The following is an 18800-nucleotide window of genomic DNA, read 5'->3' as shown; positions in this document are numbered from 1 at the left end:
GTTTACAAACAAGTGTCTGCCCATGAGCCTTTGCATTTTTAGCATGTGTTATCGCTTGGGACTCTATTTCAGTGCATGTGCAGGTGACAACCCTTTCGCTTTAATTTAAAAAATAACCTATCTTGTGCTTTCCTCGGTATGCACATGACATACATTAACATACATTAACGACCACGCCAATGGAAACAATGTTTACAACTGTATGATTGGGTGGTCATGCGACTTCTTTAATATGCATACAAGTGATTCCAAGCAAACTATTACCCGGTATAGAGGTATCAGATGTAAATAAGTTCATTGTGAATACAGTTGACCATGACATTCAAATGGAGTTTATGACCTCAATTCACTTAGGCCAGACTTTTTTTTATTCCTTGTTTCTCAAGTTTTTATAAGAAAATTTTTTTTGAGGAGGGCGAAAAATAAAATTAATTCTTTTTTCCCCATTAGATTTGTGTGATTCTCAAAGAATTGTAAGTGAGATCATTGATTGGAGAGAAGAAATTAAATAAAATTTTATTCCATGTATAACCTTGTTTCTCGTCTGCGAGAGACTTCGGTACTTTGATCATGATACTCCCACCAAAATGCAACTTGGATTTGGTATGCGGTGGGTGGTAAAAAAATGAAGATAAAAATAATATTTTGTTAGCAATCATTTGCATCTACAAGTCAGCGGGCACTAGAAATTACGCTGAAATAAAATTCTATTTTTATTTCATTTTCGGCTCCTGTTCATTCGGCGGGTTCGCAAAACAAGGGATAATAAAAGTCTAGCCTTACAAACTCTTTGTGAATGGTCATCAAATAATGCCGCTTAATGTGGAAGGCTACTCATAAGTTTTGAGAATGCCACATGTCATAAATCCCATGACAATGTTCATTGGTTCAATGAAATTGTTCTTGTAAATTTTTCAAACAGACCATTCTTGAAGCCATAGGTTTATCAATGTCATCATTGTCTGATACTTTCGCTCAATTTCAGTCGCGTATCGCAGTCAATTGCTGCGAGTTTTTCTTGTATGAACAGACGGGATAGCTTTCGCTTAGACATGCTGTTCAGTTGAGAACTAGAGATCAGAGTGATGGATTCAACTTATTGTATTGAGCTTTACAGAGCTATAGCAGGGTGACCAACTGAGATGTTAAAGTCGCGACTTGACACCCACGTCGACACCTTCGAGTTAGGCCGCTGTCACCCCTTTGTTTCTCAGTAATTGGATGGACAGTAGGTGTTAAGTTGTCTCCTTCTGCACTTTAACGGCCAATTAAATACACAATGCGATGAAACAAACTACTTTAGTTATTTTTACTTCAAAACTTTCAACAAAACACAATAGAATTTTTGGGAGCCAACTAATGCGACTTAGCGAGGCAGTCACGATATTTTAAAATTATTCCATAAAAATTGTTGTCATCCTATACAAAAAGTACCCAGTCATGATTTGTTCACCCTATGTCACAAGTTTAAAATTTGAGACATAGCACAATTTTTCTGTCATATCAATGAACTAATGGTATTAATGTTATAATACTGACAAAATGGCCACTACCAGTATTCACTAAAAATACAACCACCATTTTATCAAACAATAGGCTGGTGATCACTGATATCCTTATATTAACCTGGAGTACAATTTATTGCAAAACGAATAAATTATAGGTATTTTCCTGTAGGAGTAAGCTTCTGCATTAAGCCCAGTTTTGTGTTCATATCTGCTTTCTCATGCGGGTAAAAGTCACGTAATAGCTACCACCAGTGCTGATGTATTTTCAATCTGATTAAAATAAGATCCTAGTTTCGGCTTTTTTTTTTTGTATATTTATTTTATTTTGATCTAGTATTTATTTTTTGAAGTTTTGGTAATTGCGAAAGCCAACAAATTAAAAAAAATCACAAAATCAAAGTAAAATAAAAAGGCATTAATAACAAAAATAATAAAAATAAAATTAAAATAAGTTTATGGCCAAAATAATTAAAGCCTGTACACTACATCAGATTTTAATCAGATTGAAATATTTTAAGCTTTTTTTATGTCAGTGTAACGTTCTTAGCAGCAAAAATTAAGTGGTTTACTGTTCTGTAAAATACTTTATTTTTATTTGCAATTAATTGCTGCTAGATCAAGATCTGATTAGAGCTGGTTGGGTCAAACCAAAATGAAACCTAAAACTGAGGGACAATTTCAATAGCAGAAACACTTTCCTTTCAACTTATTTTATCCATTTGTATCCAAATTGCTGTACACAAAAATACAAGTTATTTAAAAAAAACAAAAAAACATGATGTATAGTCTCAGTGTTACACGCTCACTACATGGTCAGCTATACAGGTCATCGGGATGCTTTTAATGTTGTTGCTGTGGTCATAACTTTTGGTTCCAAATATGTTTGTTTTATTTCTAATATTCCCATTTATGATACAAGAGTTTTATAAAAATTTATTCAGAAGGGCAATTTCACTTCAAGACTACAGAAACTGTCTTCTCTCAAAATGAGTTTGTGTTACACTGATCACTTTTAGCATAATAGTGCACCCACGTAAAAATCATTTGATCTACTGTAAAATACTTTATTTTCGTTTGAAATTAATTTTCGCTGGAGGAATGATTCAGTGAAAATAAAATCCAGCAAATATACTTTTTTTCCTATATATCACATTAAACTCATCAGAAATCAGTGAAAATAAATTCCATACAAAACGCCCAAAAAGCCTTTTCAGCGAAAATTAATTCCAGCACAAATAAAGTATTCCACAGTACCAGGAAAAAATAAGCAGAAGTTTACTGGCAATTACATTGCTGTTTTATTGTAGTGGTGATGAAAGTAACCTTAATGAGTCTTTTATTGATCACAAAAACCCGATTAAAAATCACAAATCTATTACTCTGAGCAATATTGTAATTAGTACAAAATATGGTCAGAATTTTCGAGTTAGAAACGGCAGTATGCATTCTTGTATTTGCTCGTTACCATAGTGAAATAATTTTCATTTTCTATCAGTAATTATTCCAATAAATTATTGAATTACATGTACAATGAAATTTCCATTCAAGGTTGGAAAACAGAAATAATTGTTAGCTGTGAGTCCAGAATAAGTACAGTATTTAAGTACATGTAAGAATAAAATTCAGTATATATGGTTATACAGTACTGACGGATGGTTGTCGGATGAAATTAAATTAGAATGTCTGTGCATCCAGGCTTCAACAACAACCGTTCAATGCCAAAAAATATAATTTATAAGATCAGTACTGCAGGAGTGAAAGAAAAGGATGTGACAGTTTACTTTTTCCATTCAAACAATTCAACTCAATCACAACTATACACAGTTTCAGATCTCCCCCCATATCAGTGATCAGTTTGCTGGCTGCTGCCATAGTCCCTGTAATGAGAAAAAATAACATACGGTGATTAATAATACTTATTATTATACATCTGTCACGGTAATGCCATAAGTTACAGCTTGTCGTAATTTTGCGGTATTTCACGGGGTATTTTCATCCAACCATATTAGGGAAATGCAAATTCCAAATATGGAATGACTACGCACGTAAGCATCCTTTAAAAACAAACATGGCTACCACCAGAGTTTGACCGGACTCCACACAAAGAAGTTTGCCGATTCTGTTCTAAACTTTTTGAATTTCGTCATACCTATGATGTATCCTTGGAAGAAAAAGATGTATAATAATAAGGTTATTACAAGATTACTTCAAAGTATGCACACAGACAGTACACCAATGCATCAAACTCTGCTGCACGTCGGTCGATACTCCCGATGTACTGTCTTCATGCATACTTTTAGGTATCCTCGTAATAACCTCATAGTATTTACTCACCGCCTGTGGCAATGAGGTCATCGACAATCACGACGCACTGATCTTTTTTTATGGAACTGCACTGTGCTTCAAATGAATCCTGTAATGTACAAGAAGATAATAGGCAGGGTGTTGAAAACAAAACTAAATGTATTCATATATAAAATTATGTTATCTAGGTCCTAGGATGCTATATTTATGTACCAAATTTAAGGTAGCGAGACTATTATTTGTGTTGAAAATTACGATTTCCACATTTATTTATTAATTGATGAAATGCACTATAAACTTTCATGTGATAAAGTCAACATAACATAGAATGTCATGTAAGTTGGTTAAAATGTAGATTTTCTGAAGGGAAGCAAGGCAGCCTCAGTAGTGTTTTCCAAAATCAACAACACAGGTTTAATCTGTGTGCCTATAAGTTTCAAAGATAAACTCAAGACAAAGCAATGTTAGGATGTGTTATCAGTAGCTATCTGACACACAATGAGTGTTTCCAAACATTTGAGTGGTTTGTCTCCGCCCCTGTTTGTTTCACAGATTAGTCATTTGCATATGAATGTGTCAGACACAAGGTCATACAAATTTTGATAAAGAAAATAGTCAGAATAAATTCATTTTGATTATGGCAAACCATACTCTAGCACCAGCCTTAGCTGTCTTCTTAAAAAACAGCTATGGAACAAAACAGCAACAACTATCAGTGTATTAGGCTACATTTTGTGTTCATTCTATATTCTGTATTCACCATTGGCTGCAAATTGTATTTTTTTGTTTTTGACTTGTTTTTTTTTTTTTTTTTAGAAAAGTTTTTATTTTTTGTTTTCTTTTTTAGATTGTAGTTTTTTTGTTTTTTTTTAATTTCTTTCTGTAAGACCCTTTTTATCCTTTCCTAAGGATTTTATGCGTCTAATAAAAAATATATACAGCCACTGAAAAAAAAATCATTGATTTTGGTGTTTTCATATGCCGAATTTATCCAATTATAGCTATCCCATTCCTTTATTTTTTTGGTTTCCAATAGCCTTACACATTTGGATGTCCCTACACATGTTAAAACAGACCTTGATGGGAAAACAAATTGATTGTGCCGATAAACAAGTTTGAAAATCTTTGCTGTTACTTCATGAACGTTTTCTAGGAGTTTATGTTTTTCAAAATACAAGGTCTTTAACAAAAAATAACGTATACTTATTTTCGTTGGATTAACACCAAATTTTCACAGCTTTAAGGTGACAATGAGAGGAACTTGAATGTGTCCAGACAAACTATTTCATCGATTATTTACCAACGAGTTGTGGTTTGAGTTGGGAGCAATGCGACTAAAACAGTAATTGAAATTCAGCACACTATTTTTTAAAACGTGTTGCTTGAATAAAACTGACCAGACACATTCAATTTACCAGACTATTGAACAACTAGGAAAAGTGAAAAAAATACTTCTTATCACCAGCATAAATGCGTAATTATTTTTTTTTACAGAAAAAGTAATTTTTCACCTTTGATTGAGTAACACGTCGTAGAATGCAGATACCGGCATGCAAAATACACTTGTGAAAAGCTTGAAATCTGGCGATTCTAAAAATATATACTTTCCCGGGTCTATTTGTAGTCATTTAGTCACAATTAGAAGATGAAAACAAGTATGCAAATAATAGTCCCGCTACCTTAAACAAGCAGCCTGTCAGCTGAGATAGCTCCGCTGTTAGCAATGAACATTTCAATTAAAGAACTGAAGATATCATTAGAAAATGAACAATATGTATAGTATCAAAGCAATCGGACTAGCGGTTTTTAACAAAAAGTCGAAAATATCACTTTTTACCAAAAATTACAAAAATTTTCACCAAAATTAGAGAATTGAAGATATCATCATGAAATGAACAAATCTGAGAAAGGTCTACCTGTAGGACCTATATGTATAATATCAAAGCAACTGGACTAGCGTTTTTTAACAAGAAGTCAAAAATATCACTTTTTACCAAAAATATTCATCAAAATAAGAGATTTGAAGATATCACACCACGACGCCGAGGTGTTAATCGTGCCATAGATTCAACAGCTTACTCAACAAAAATGTACACTACAGTGAAACAATGTTATATTTAGACAAAAGTGTTATTACGAACACTGTTGCGTCACTCTCGTCAGGTCAAGGGGAATGAGTCTATTTATTATTGTAGCTCCAAGATTACACTTGTCTGGTCAGTTAGGGGACACTTTTGTTTACGAGGCGTCCATTTTGCTACGTCATAGGGGTCAAACTGCGTGAATATATAATTAATTAAACATGCCTGCTTCACGTCCACATTTAGTTTTCATAAGATGGAACTAGTTTCGGTTCAGTAGATTGAACTAGTTTCAGTTTGTACCTCCGATATTTTCTTTCTCAATGGAATGTTTTGCTGAACCCGTAATTCTTGTATAAATCCCATACATTTTACCCCACAATACCCCCACCCTGTACTCGCTACATTTTATCAATCGTATATCGCTAAATTACCTCCACGTACTCGCTACAAATACCACCGTACTCATTGCAAATACCACCCGTACTCGCTGCAAATACCACCCGTACTCGCTGCAAATACCACCCGTACTCGCTGCAAATACTACCCGTACTCGCTGCAAATATCACCCGTACTCGCTATTTTGTGAAAAGTACGTCCCGTACTTTTCACCCGTACTTGGCTCATTTTGATACATTTATATATATGATGGATGTTGTCAACTGTAAATTTTTGTTATGCAAAATAAAACGTTCTTTTGTACCACCATCATCGATGCAAAGTACTGGCTGTTGATAAGATGATGACATTATATTCATCCACATCAGTGTCGAAATTCCATGCTGTGATTGGTCAACGATTTTCAAATGCCATTTTAGGTTTCTAAATAATGTTTAAATATAACCGTAAACTCCTATGCCAATGATCTACTTTAATTCTCACAATTCTGTGTTTATACTTTGTAGTTAATTATTAGTCTCTTGGCCCACAGTTGAACCCTAGATTTAAATAGGCACCCTAAACAGAAAATAAATTATCAACAAGCTTTTATGTCACATACCGTACCATACTCCAATGAGTAGCTGACCTTATGACATTTTCCCGGTAATTTGCCCTTTTTCCTGATGGGGACAAAAGCTGCTCCAAGTTTGATGGCCATTAATGGTCCAAATAGAAATCCTCTGGATTCCAGCCCTGCAAATACAAAGAGCTTTTGTCAAAACAAAAATCAAGACTACAATTTTAAGAGGATAAGAAACAAACTAAACAAAATAAAAAATGAATTTGAGCTTGATGCTTAATAAACTAACTTATCTTAATAACTCATCCAATCATTGACATGTTACAGTCCCTGTCAAGCCAATAATGTGCAAAACTGAATTTAGTCAGCCATTTGATTCAAAAAGCAACATGATGTATAAGTTAGGCATAAAGTGTGATTTGATCTGGCCCTAGAATGGCAGATATGAATCCAATCTAAAAAATAGACTGCAAATCAGTCTTGAATTGGATTGTCAAATGAACACATAATGTATATTTAGAATATGATTGGTCAGGGAATGTCCGAAATATGACTCTGGAATAGCATTTGTAAAAAACGATGAATGGCGACCATTTTGAATCTGATCTGAGAAAACAAAATGAATTGCATCAAGGTCTTGTAATGTCTGATGTTTGTACCAAGTTTGATTGAAATTTGTCCATACATGACCAAGATCTGGATCCCTAACGGCAGAAATATTTCATTTTGATGAAATTTAAAAATAAAGACGGCCGACAATGAGCCATTCTGAATTTGATTGCCAAATGATAACATGTACTTACGTGTGACATGATGTATATACAAGGTTTGAAAATGATTGATCAAAGCATGTCAGAGATATGGCTCTGGAACAGCATTTATTAAAACAATTGATTTTGATGAAGTTTTAGCACAATAATAGCTATCCACCATTTGGCCATATTGAATCAGGTCACAGAACATATATATCCCAAGATGCAATGTATGTATGAAGTTTGAAGGTGATTGGTCCAAGCATGTCCGAGATACCGGGGTACATGTGTATACGCATGTCCCAACAGTTAAGGATGCTTTACAGGTTTTTGGTATTGATTTTTTAAACTGATATTTTCATATAAAATATTTACTGAATCACACAAAGCTATATATTGATGGAAAGCCTATTTCACACTGGATATGAAATCGACAAGATAGTGTGTATATGGACGTATAGTCACGTGATCTTTGTGTAAACACAAAAAGCCATTTTCGGTAATCAAATAACTGAACCAATGAATAAACGAATTTATTGGAACATTGGCAACAAAACAGTTTTTCAGACGACGCTCACCACCATTCCTCGTTGATTGATATATATATTTACATGATAGTTGGAGAAGAAATAATAATTTAGCTATCTCGAAAAAACAATGCAATCTGGTTCTTTCCGGTATGCAGAAATTAGAACGTTATTTCGAAACAAATAGGAAAATAGAAAAATCCCAGCGCCGCTTGAGAGGGAACATATCGAAGAGTGTCTGTGCAAAAAATTAGTATAATGCGTCCACTAAAACTCGAGATCAAAGGCCTGCAGTTGCCGTGAATCGCTGTTTTGTTTAACAGAGAAAACAGCAAAAACAATTTAGCAGCAACGTATCGTCGGCTAACTCAAAATCCATGTGTCCCTTGGATCAAAACAAATACGTAACGACGAGTCATAGTATCTGTCTGTCATAATCACGCAGATGTGTGAATATACGTGGTCACAATTGGTTATACAGTACGAAATTATGCTCCCGAATCCAATAGGAATCACTGTTCCACGGCGTGACAAAGCCGCGCCAAAATGACGTCATGATTTACATATTCATTATTAAGTTGTGGGAGGAGACACTCTTTTTCTGGAAAACTCATTACCATACATTGCCCTCCATGGAAGATCATTCTCTTGCTCCGCTGCTGAATCAATAACCGTGACTGAATGAGGGGGAGAGAAGTCACAGCAAGTGCTGAACTGAATCGGGAGATACAATCGCTTGGGTTTGAAGTTGTCTGTCGATAGGGCGGTGAATTTTTTAGTTTGTTTGTCCTGTTATTATTTTGTAGATTTGTAAAATAAACTGTTCGCCATAAATCGTGTTTTCCTTTTTTAGTTCACAAAACTGTTGTGACAAAATTAGTGTGATGATTCTTTTTTCATCTTCAACGCGTAACACATAGTAACGGAACAACCGCTGGCGGGGACTACTGCTGGTATCTTACATTCAGTTCACTTTCAATATCTATGTATAACAAATCTAACTTCATTGAATCCGTCAAGATTAAGAAAAATAAAACAGGTAAAACAAGGATGCTTACACACACAGACATGTACGTTTTCTTTTACAGCTGCTTGTCTCAGGCTTTATGTGTGGCCAAGTCCGGGGCCAAGTGTTTCACTTCCGACTCATTGTGGTCGGAGTCCATAACACGTAATTTGGTCACAAAAACTAAGTCTGCCATGTGCTCAAATTTTCTACCTTCTGTTTATACCTTCATGCTCTGATCGATTAAATCGTGGAAGGTACTAACATTAGCAACTTCCATGATTAAATTTTCATAATAATCGTTTTACATACTGTCGACGTTCTTCTCCGAATTTCCTTGGATTCGTTTTCTTTCGTCACTGTCATAGTCAACAGGTTCACAGTCGACTGCTTAAAGAGCGAGAAATTCAACGAAATTAAATTTGTGGACGATCGTAAATGGAATGCGTGTAACTTGTACTTCGGACTACTAATACTTGTATTACTAGTCTGAGCTTGTACTGAACGCAAGAGACTGTTTATATTTGCTATAGGTGGTGACTATTATGCAAATTATCTGTCTATTATGTCTTATGGCTGATTAATTAAAACACAGCTTTCAAAACAATGACATGTGCTTTTGTTTTTAATTAACAAAAATTGATTTTTACACCCTATAAAAACATCCAATTCATTTTTTTTCCTACTGATTGTTTGCTCCCTGTGGTCCAGCATTGAAAAATACAAAAAAGTAGAATTTGGGGTTTCAAAGCTAAAAAAACGTGTACAGCATCCTTAAATTGTCAATTTCTTTAGTGTTGCTGCATTATGACCAGGCTGCATGTGTTTATGTGAAAAATTTATCAAATTTATGTCATATCTTGAGAGGGGTTCTGTGAAATACATTGCTAATAGCTAAGTTAGTTGCTTACCAACAATTACATCTACCTTTTCAACTTTCTGTTTCACATTTTCAACCAAAATATCTACCAGTGATTCTACTGCCTTGGGGTCTTGGAAAATTGGGAAAATATCACTGTAAGTGAAACAAAGTAAAATCAAAGAAAGCTTAGAAAGAACTCCCATGTGCTGAGAGTATTGGAGACACATTAAATATAATTTGAAATTACTTAGCTGAAAACTAATTATGCAAATCAGAAAATTAACATGAACAGATTTGATTGTAAAACTAATGAGGTCTGCGCAATGTAACAACAACTCTATGTACCAAGTTTAATTGAAATGTGATTAGAACCAAAAAATTATGAATTATTATGCTAATTGGGGAAATAATATGAACAGAGTTTTACCCCAAACTAATTAGGTTTGTACATTGTCCTAGAGCATCTTTGTCCTAAGTTTCATTAAAATGGAAATTACTACTTTAGATATCAGTGTGAAAGCTTAAAATTGGTTAATTATGCAAATTGGGTAATTAATATGTACAGATTTTAACCCACAATTATCCAGGTCTGTCTATTGTCCTACAGCATCCATGTATAAACATTCATTGATATGTGATGATTACGGTAGTACCTGAGATATCAGTGTGAAAGTTGGAAATTGGTTAATTATGCAAATTAGGTGATTAATATGCACAAATATTTACCAAAAACTAATTGGGTCTCTGCATAATTTTAGATTCATTGAAATGTGATGATTAGTACTTTAGATATCAGTAGAAAAGCTGAAAATTAATTATGCAAATTAGGTAATTAATATGCACAATTATTTACCCTGAAACTAATCAGGTCTCTGCATAGTCCTAAAGGATCTATGTACCAAGTTTCATTGAAATGCGATGATTAGTACTTGAGATACCCGTGGAAAAGCTGAAAATTAACTAATTATGCAAATTAGGTGATTAATATGCACAAATATTTATCCGAAACAATCAATCTCTGCATAGTCCTTGAGTATGTAAGTACCAAGTTTCATTGAAATGTAATGCTCATTACTTATATCAAAAGCTGAAAATTAATTAATTATGCAAATTAGGTAATTACATGTACTGATATTACCATAAAAACTATCAGGTCTGTGCAGTGTCATATGACATCTATGTACCAAGTTTCATTGAAATGTGATGATTAGTACTTGAGATATCAGTGGAAAAACCGAAAATTGACTAATCATTATGCAAATTAGGTAATTAGTATCCACGGATTATTACCAAAAACTAATCAAAACCTAGCATTAGTTCAGAAAATCTATGTACCAAGTTTAGATATCAGTGGAACAGTCATGGAACCACTAAAAAATAGCTAATTATCATGCAAATTAGGTAATTAATATGCACGGATTTTTACCAAAAACTAATCAAATCTGCGCATATGTTCAGAGCATCTATGTACCAAGTTTCATCAAAATCCAATGAGTGGTTCTTTAGATATCAGTGGAACAGTCATAGAACAGCTAAAAATTTGCTAATTATCATGCAAATTAGGTAATTAACGAGCATGGATTTTAACCAAAACCTAATCAAAACCTAGCATTAGTTCAGAGCATCTATGTACCACGTTTCATCAAAATCCAATGAGTGGTTCTTTAGATATCAGTGGAACAGTCATAGAACAGCTAAAAATTAGCTAATTATCATGCAAATTAGGTAATTAACGAGCATGGATTTTTACCAAAACCTAATCAAATCTGCGCATTGGCCCAGAGCATCTATGCACCAAGTTTCATCAAAAACCGATGTATGGTTCTTGAGATAGCAGTGGAACAGTCGGACACACATACACACATACACACATACACACACACACACACACACACACACACAGACAGACACACACACACTAACTGCAAAGACTCCCATTTTGTGCTTCGCACATGGGAGTAAAAAATTAATTGTCAATAACATAGTCCCTGTTTGTATTGTAGACACAAGATATATGACCTGATATGTGATGTATGTGTAAAATTTAAACTTCATTGGTTTGGCCATTTTGGGACCCAATTTTGAAAAATAAAGGTCTTATTATGTTAAATGTATGTATCAATTTTGAACAAGAATCTGTCTATGCACGACTGAGATAAGGTTCTGGAATGGTGAAAATGTGTGATTTGGATACATTTTTTAACATCAAAATGGCTGTCATTCAGCCATTTTGAATCAAATCTTGAAACAAAAATTCATGTTCATATTGTTCAATATAATGTTTGATGTATGTGTGAAATTTAAATGGTCAAAGTATGTCAGATATATGAATCATGGCATATATGGCATTCTTTAGAATAAATTGGCCAGTAGTCAGCCATTTTTAACCTGATCTGGAAAATCAAATGACATGCATCAAGGTCCCATTGTACCATGTTGGTGAAAATGGCTGCCATTCGGCCATCTTGAATCAGATCATAAAACAAATGCATGTGCATATGTAAAATATAATGACTGATGTATGTGTAGAATCTGAACTTAATTCGTCCAAGCACAAGTCCCTATTTTCAGACTGATTGCTTCATTAAAATAGAGCAAAAAGTTGTAATCAGAAAGCTTTTGTTAACAAGGGTTGATCACGAATGATACAACAAATAGCGTCCCCACAGTCCAATCACAAACACACTGAACTCTCACAAAAGGTGAGATCTGAACAAGATAAAATCACCTTCTTCTGTCGAGGGTGTGTTGTGTTATGTAAAAATCATGAACCTCAAAACACAACTTTGGTGATGAAAGTTATCAACAAGATTGAAATGCCTTATTGACACAGTACAGTGGTTCACATCATCGCCTCGCATCACCTCGTTTGTGAGTTTGATTCCTGGAGCCGAGTATTTACTCAGCACTATAAAATCAGAAAGATAGGCTTACGTAAATTACAGAATTGTCAAATTAAGTAATATTTTAAACATTCAATATACTGTAGAATACTTTATTTTAATTTAGCTGGAATTATTGGGTGTTTGATATGGAATTTATTTTCACTGATTTTTGACAAGTTGAATGTAAAATATACAAAAAAAGGTATATATTCGCTTGATTTTATTTTCACTGAATCATTTCTTCAGTGAAAATAGCGAAAATGAATTCCAAGCGAAAATAAAGTGTTTTACAGTATAACAAATGTGATTTTTAATTTACAGTGAACACTGAACGGCATAAAACTGTACCTTAGCTTAAAACATCTTTATCTCGTTCAAATTTAAATATAAATAGTTATTTGGGCACAATTCTATAAGTTGTATATACAAAGAATTGATGATGTCACAAGATGCATGCCCTTCAATCGGGGTAGTTTCCTCGGTATATACGAATTGGTATATACAAATTACAATATAGATATTACCAATGAGGTGGAACAAATCATGTGACAATATAATGATAATAACGGTAATAAATTCTAGCTTAACAGTTAAACAGAACGATCATATAGTCAGTCGGGTCACACACTTTGTTGCAACATGGCTGTGTGGTTTAAACTAGGTCATGGTGCGATGCATGAGGAAGACATCAATAAACACTCACAAAGTTGTATAAAACGGGGATGTGGTCGCATATTACGACGTGGCAAACATGGGAAATGAAAAACTGCCTACTACAAATGTCAAGGGTTTGAATCTTACTCGATAAACACTCACCGGAACTAAAGCGATCGTTTTGGCTTTTCTATTCAACTAATCAGGACATTGAAGTAGTTAGAAAAATTAACACCACTCAACGACCAACGTCGTGGCGTAGTACACAAGCATGCCATTGACGTAAAACAAAATTAGCTTGAAAAGGTAGTCAGTAAGTGGCCTGCTCAGAGCTATCGAGAAAAATGGAAATCAAATAAACTGAAACTTATCAAACCATAAAAAGTAAACAAGTCATTGTTAATGACATAGTCCCCGTTGGAATTAGGGGAAATGTTATTTATGCCAAAAATAAAGTAATATGAACCAAAAGCATAGTTGATAATTGAGAGTGAATAATTGGCTGGTCTAGTATCAACAGGAATTAGATGTAAACTGACCGTCGCGCAATTTGTTCAACAGTTACCAGATTGTGACAAGAGAGAAACAGAAGACAAGGTAAGTTTTGCTAGATATTAAAGTGCCTGTGCAATGCCCACCCTCACGTTTCCCATTTTAGATCTGTGTCCCACTGAAAAGGGTAGTTATTGATTTTTTTGCTGAAAATGATTACTCGTATCCAAGTAAATTTGGGATATTTCTCGTGTTGTAGCCACGCCCACCTATCGTGAAACGGTCGACTGTTTCCGGATTTCCGACTCTCGCCGAAAGTGCGCCACCAAATGACAAAATGTGAGAGGAAGTCATACCCCTGAGCCATAATAACACTGGTCGTTCAGTATACTTTTAAACGATATACATTTTTCGGTCGGCGTTTTTTCTTTTTTTTTTTGTCTATTTTTTTTTTTGAGAGAGAGTTTTTAGATGTTGTGTTGTGGGCAGTTGCAGTGAAACGTATAGCCATAGTGTATGTATTCACACGTTTCTAATCGATCCAAAGGTGCGACATCACTTAACCTTAGATTCATTCAACTGTCCTCGTCTATAAAAAAACGACTAGGTTTAAAGAGAAACGCCAACAACGTAAACCTGGCGCAACACTTTTGAAAGAAATAGATTCCGGACCAGCCCATGATCACCGAGGCGGATTTCAGAAGAGAGAGAGAGACGTCTGGCAAGTGTTTCAAGTCAGTTGACTTTTTTTGCGATCCTGATTATCGTTTTATAGAGACCATTTTAATAGTCCCTGTTAAGTAAAAGGTAGCAATAATTTTGACAGTGACACGAAAACGAAGCGTCGGACAAACAGGAAATTACACAGCCCTTACACACTGCTAACTGTTTTCATTTTCGAAGGCTAAAAGTTTCTGAATTGTTTGGTGATTGGTGTTGAATGTCGAATTCACACCTCTGTTCTTTTTTACCTCCATGCTTGCAGCTTGATCTGCGTAATAATTTATGAAATAAGAATCCGGGCTTGGTCAATGTGTTTGAGGGTCTATGGTTAATGGTTTCCACCAAATAAAGTTTTAATACGATGTTATAATTATGACAATCACGCCATGAATCAAGCTATTAAACTCAAATCCACTCTGAATGTATCAGTATGTGTGTCGATCTCGATTATTATTGTTATCCAATTAAACGCCGCTTTTAACGCACTTGCCCTCGCCGCGACCAGACGCGTTTACCTATTTCAACAAAATGTCAATTTATTTCCACACGGCTGTCATTTATTTAGTAACTGTGATTTGTCGTTTTTTTAATTATTTTATAGTGATCACTATAGTCTAATGTTTAGAATGTAAAAATATGTTCTCTTTTATTTTAATTTTGAAAGTTTTACTCAGACGATTGATGAAATAAAAAAGTGTAGTGACGTGCCTAGTAACCTGCTAAATAACGAGATAATTCCGACGTCAAATTCTATTTTGTCCAGCAACAGTGTACAAACGTGCGCCGGTGTCGGTGACGATCACGGTGACCAGCTACACCAGAACGAACATATTTCGCATCTGACTCAACCCCATGCAACAAAAATTGATACTATGTGTTCATTATGGTCCATTCTTCCTCGACGAACAAGTACATAAGTGACAATATAGTCAAAGACGAGAAAACTGCACAAGAAATTTGCCTTATTTACACGTATCGGCAATGCAAGCTGCCATGCGACTTCCCCTTCTGACGTCACAAGGGAAATTTCTGTATGCAAATGAGAAGCTAATGAGGAGCCTCGTTTTAAAATACACAAAAATAAAGTTGCCATAGACTAAGTTTAAAACACATGTTTTCACTTAAAAAAAATAATTCATGCTTAGAAACATAAAAATTAATAATATTTATCTATCAATTGATAATTTTAGGCGTGAAAATAGCAGCCATTTCACAGGCACTTTAAAGTGTCACGATGGCATGCCCTATATTACAAAAACAATTCTGAAAACAATTCTGATTATCTTTTGTGGTGTAGTGGTAATTATACTAGTCATTGAATTGTTGATAGAGGGTTCGAAAATTTTTTTTTTTTAAAGTTTCACAATTACATCAAATATTCAATGATACCAGTGTATTTATTTCATTATTTTAACAACTTTGCACTGGTGGAAATGTTTTTTTACACCTAAATAAGTGTCAAATATTTGTTGACACATTTATTCTCTCAATTTAACAACTTGTAATGGTGGAAATTAATTAAACATTGCACAAGAGCCAAACACTGCAACCAGCTTTATGCTCTTCATTATATATGCAATTCAATTACAAATATTCTTCTAAAAATAAAGTTTTAAAAATAAACTGTTTTATTAATAAAAAGGCTGCCACTGGGACAACTTCTATCAGGTTGACAAAAAAAGGGGTGGACAAGTATTTAATAAAATAGTGTCTGTATTCCAACTTTGAAAATATTTCGTCATAAACTTGTATGTCAGAGAAACAAAATACCCACCAGTCAACAATAATCAATACAAATAATGTGCACCTACAACCTAATATTTAATTGCCATTATTTTGATTTTGATTAAAATACAAGACACATATAAGTTTATTTATGAATGAATGAATGAATGAATGAATGAATGAATGAATGAATGAATAAAATCAGCTGCATTGATAGGTATACCTGAAAACATGAAAAACATCTATACTATTAACAGGCACCCAGAAAATTATATTGCAATTACTAGATACTAGAAATTAGGGTTAAATACCAGAAATGCACACATACTGCAAATTATCCCATTGAAATCTATTTAATAGTGAATTAAAAACCATTAAAAAATTAATATGCAAATCAGTTAATTAATATGCACAGATATCAACCAAAAAATAATCAGGTCTGAGCATTTTCCCAGATCATCTATGTAGCAAGTTTCATTAAATACAGACACACATACATATGCACTAACCCAACAACTACCATAGTATGGTTTGCACACAGGAGTCAAAAATGATTAACTTTAATCCTATCTAAGTTTATAAAAAAGTGGGATTAATGTTAAAACCTTTGTAGATTGCATATTTTCAGGGTATTGGTAGGACTAGGCTGCATTAGATATAATTCCATAATCTTTGAGCTTTAAATATTTTATTATTACTTGTCTAAATGGTACAGTAAAATGGCCAGTGGATCATGCAAATAAAAAAAGGAGAGTAAACTCCCATTGATGATGATGACTTTTGTTGCTAGACTACTGATATCTGCTCTGCAGATAATACTTGGTGAGTTAGTGGAACATTTTCTGGGAGATGACATCATGTGTCATCATGGTTACTGATGTGACAATATTCCATGATAAAAGTTTATGGTATCAACACTAATATGAAATTAAGCTTTACTTGAAAAATGTTGAAACTCATCATAACTTCAACATAAATTCATCCAATTTTCATGTTAATTTAATACATTTTGGTTCTTGTCTCGAGATTTTGAAAACTGCCAATGATGTACTGCCTCGTCAATGCCATTACATTTCTTCTACGAGTTCATTTCCCTTATAACATCTAAGTTGCTCCATGATTATATAGAACAACAACTGTATTGACTTGTGATGCACTGACATGGTGGACGATCAACAGACAACAGCACATTGTGAGGGTAGCCTGCCCCAGACACAGCACCACCACCTCACCACAATCCACCCATCACCACCACCGCCGATCACAGCCAAATCAAAATAATTCAATCCTGTACTGTCGTCATTTGGTAGGTGTGAAGTTAAATGAAAGTCGTCACAACGTTGATACTACACACACACACACAGTTCATTCATTCATTCATTCATTCATTCATTCATGGAGGTATAAAAATTAAATCTTAACAAACTCCTCTGCCAGTCTGTGGTTTGTACAGTTTAAAATAATAGCGTGGCACTAACCGGAAGAGAATTCCAGGCTTCGGAAAGTCAGGAAATCCTCCGATCATCTGCTTTAGTTCGTCTAACTTCATATTCGCACCAGCGTTGCACATTTTCCCGCATCAAGAGTAGAGTAAAGGTCGTGCTGACACAGTCATTTGACCTGTACAGTGTATTCGCTGGTTCCCGGCGTCCTTTGCGAATGGCAGGTACGGCATGACACTTGAGGCGGAAACCAGCCAATACAGTGTACTATTATATAGTTACGGGAACCACACGTGACAATCAGTATTTACATAGAGGGCGCAATTTCAACTGATTACCGGTAACCGGTTTCCGAACTCTGGGAAATTAAAATGAGAGATCAAGTAACACCATACATAATAAGTAATGTACCTTTGGTAATAGTTAATTACAAGCTTTCCGTCAATTTGATGTCTTTGGCATTCAAAATCATACACTGATTATTCATTGACAAAAAACATTATGGAAATCTGCAACTAAACATCATATTGAATAAAATCTTTATCTTTAATTTATTTATTTATTTATTTATTTATTTATTTATTTATTTATTTATTTATTTATTTATTTATTTATTTATTTATTTATTTATTTATTTATATTTATTCAATTACCTCGATTAAAATTAATATAATTGCGTATTATTTGGCCAATACTACTTCAATTGTCAAGTTGTTGATGTCTGGAGATTTTTCACATTATGGTCGTTTGGATTACATTATATTTCCAAATATAAGTCAAAGATCGAACTCCGTGTCAATTTTATGTTTTGTAAACTGTGAAGTCACTACAAGGGTATTTCACAAAATACAATTTATTGGAATATAAAAATATGTTTT

The 18800-nt window shown here is 34.1% G+C and overlaps 1 protein-coding gene across 1 annotated transcript; it reads right to left on the bottom strand.

The window, feature by feature from the left end:
- Positions 1–3088: 3088 nt before the first annotated feature.
- LOC144352611 (adenine phosphoribosyltransferase-like) lies at positions 3089–18140 on the bottom strand. The gene is made up of 5 exons (XM_085500222.1): positions 17959–18140; positions 10051–10154; positions 6894–7027; positions 3843–3921; positions 3089–3385 (listed from the first exon to the last, which is right to left on the bottom strand). Exons 1-5 carry the CDS (start codon positions 18048–18050, stop codon positions 3249–3251), a joined length of 546 nt encoding a protein of 181 aa, XP_085356348.1. The 5' UTR covers positions 18051–18140; the 3' UTR covers positions 3089–3248.
- Positions 18141–18800: the final 660 nt, after the last annotated feature.

The sequence above is a fragment of the Saccoglossus kowalevskii genome, chromosome 6, assembly GCF_978046115.1.
Source record: "Saccoglossus kowalevskii chromosome 6, keSacKowa6.1, whole genome shotgun sequence".
In the NCBI taxonomy this organism is placed as follows: Eukaryota; Metazoa; Hemichordata; class Enteropneusta; family Harrimaniidae; genus Saccoglossus; species Saccoglossus kowalevskii.
This window is presented reverse-complemented; position numbering and strand designations above follow the sequence as displayed.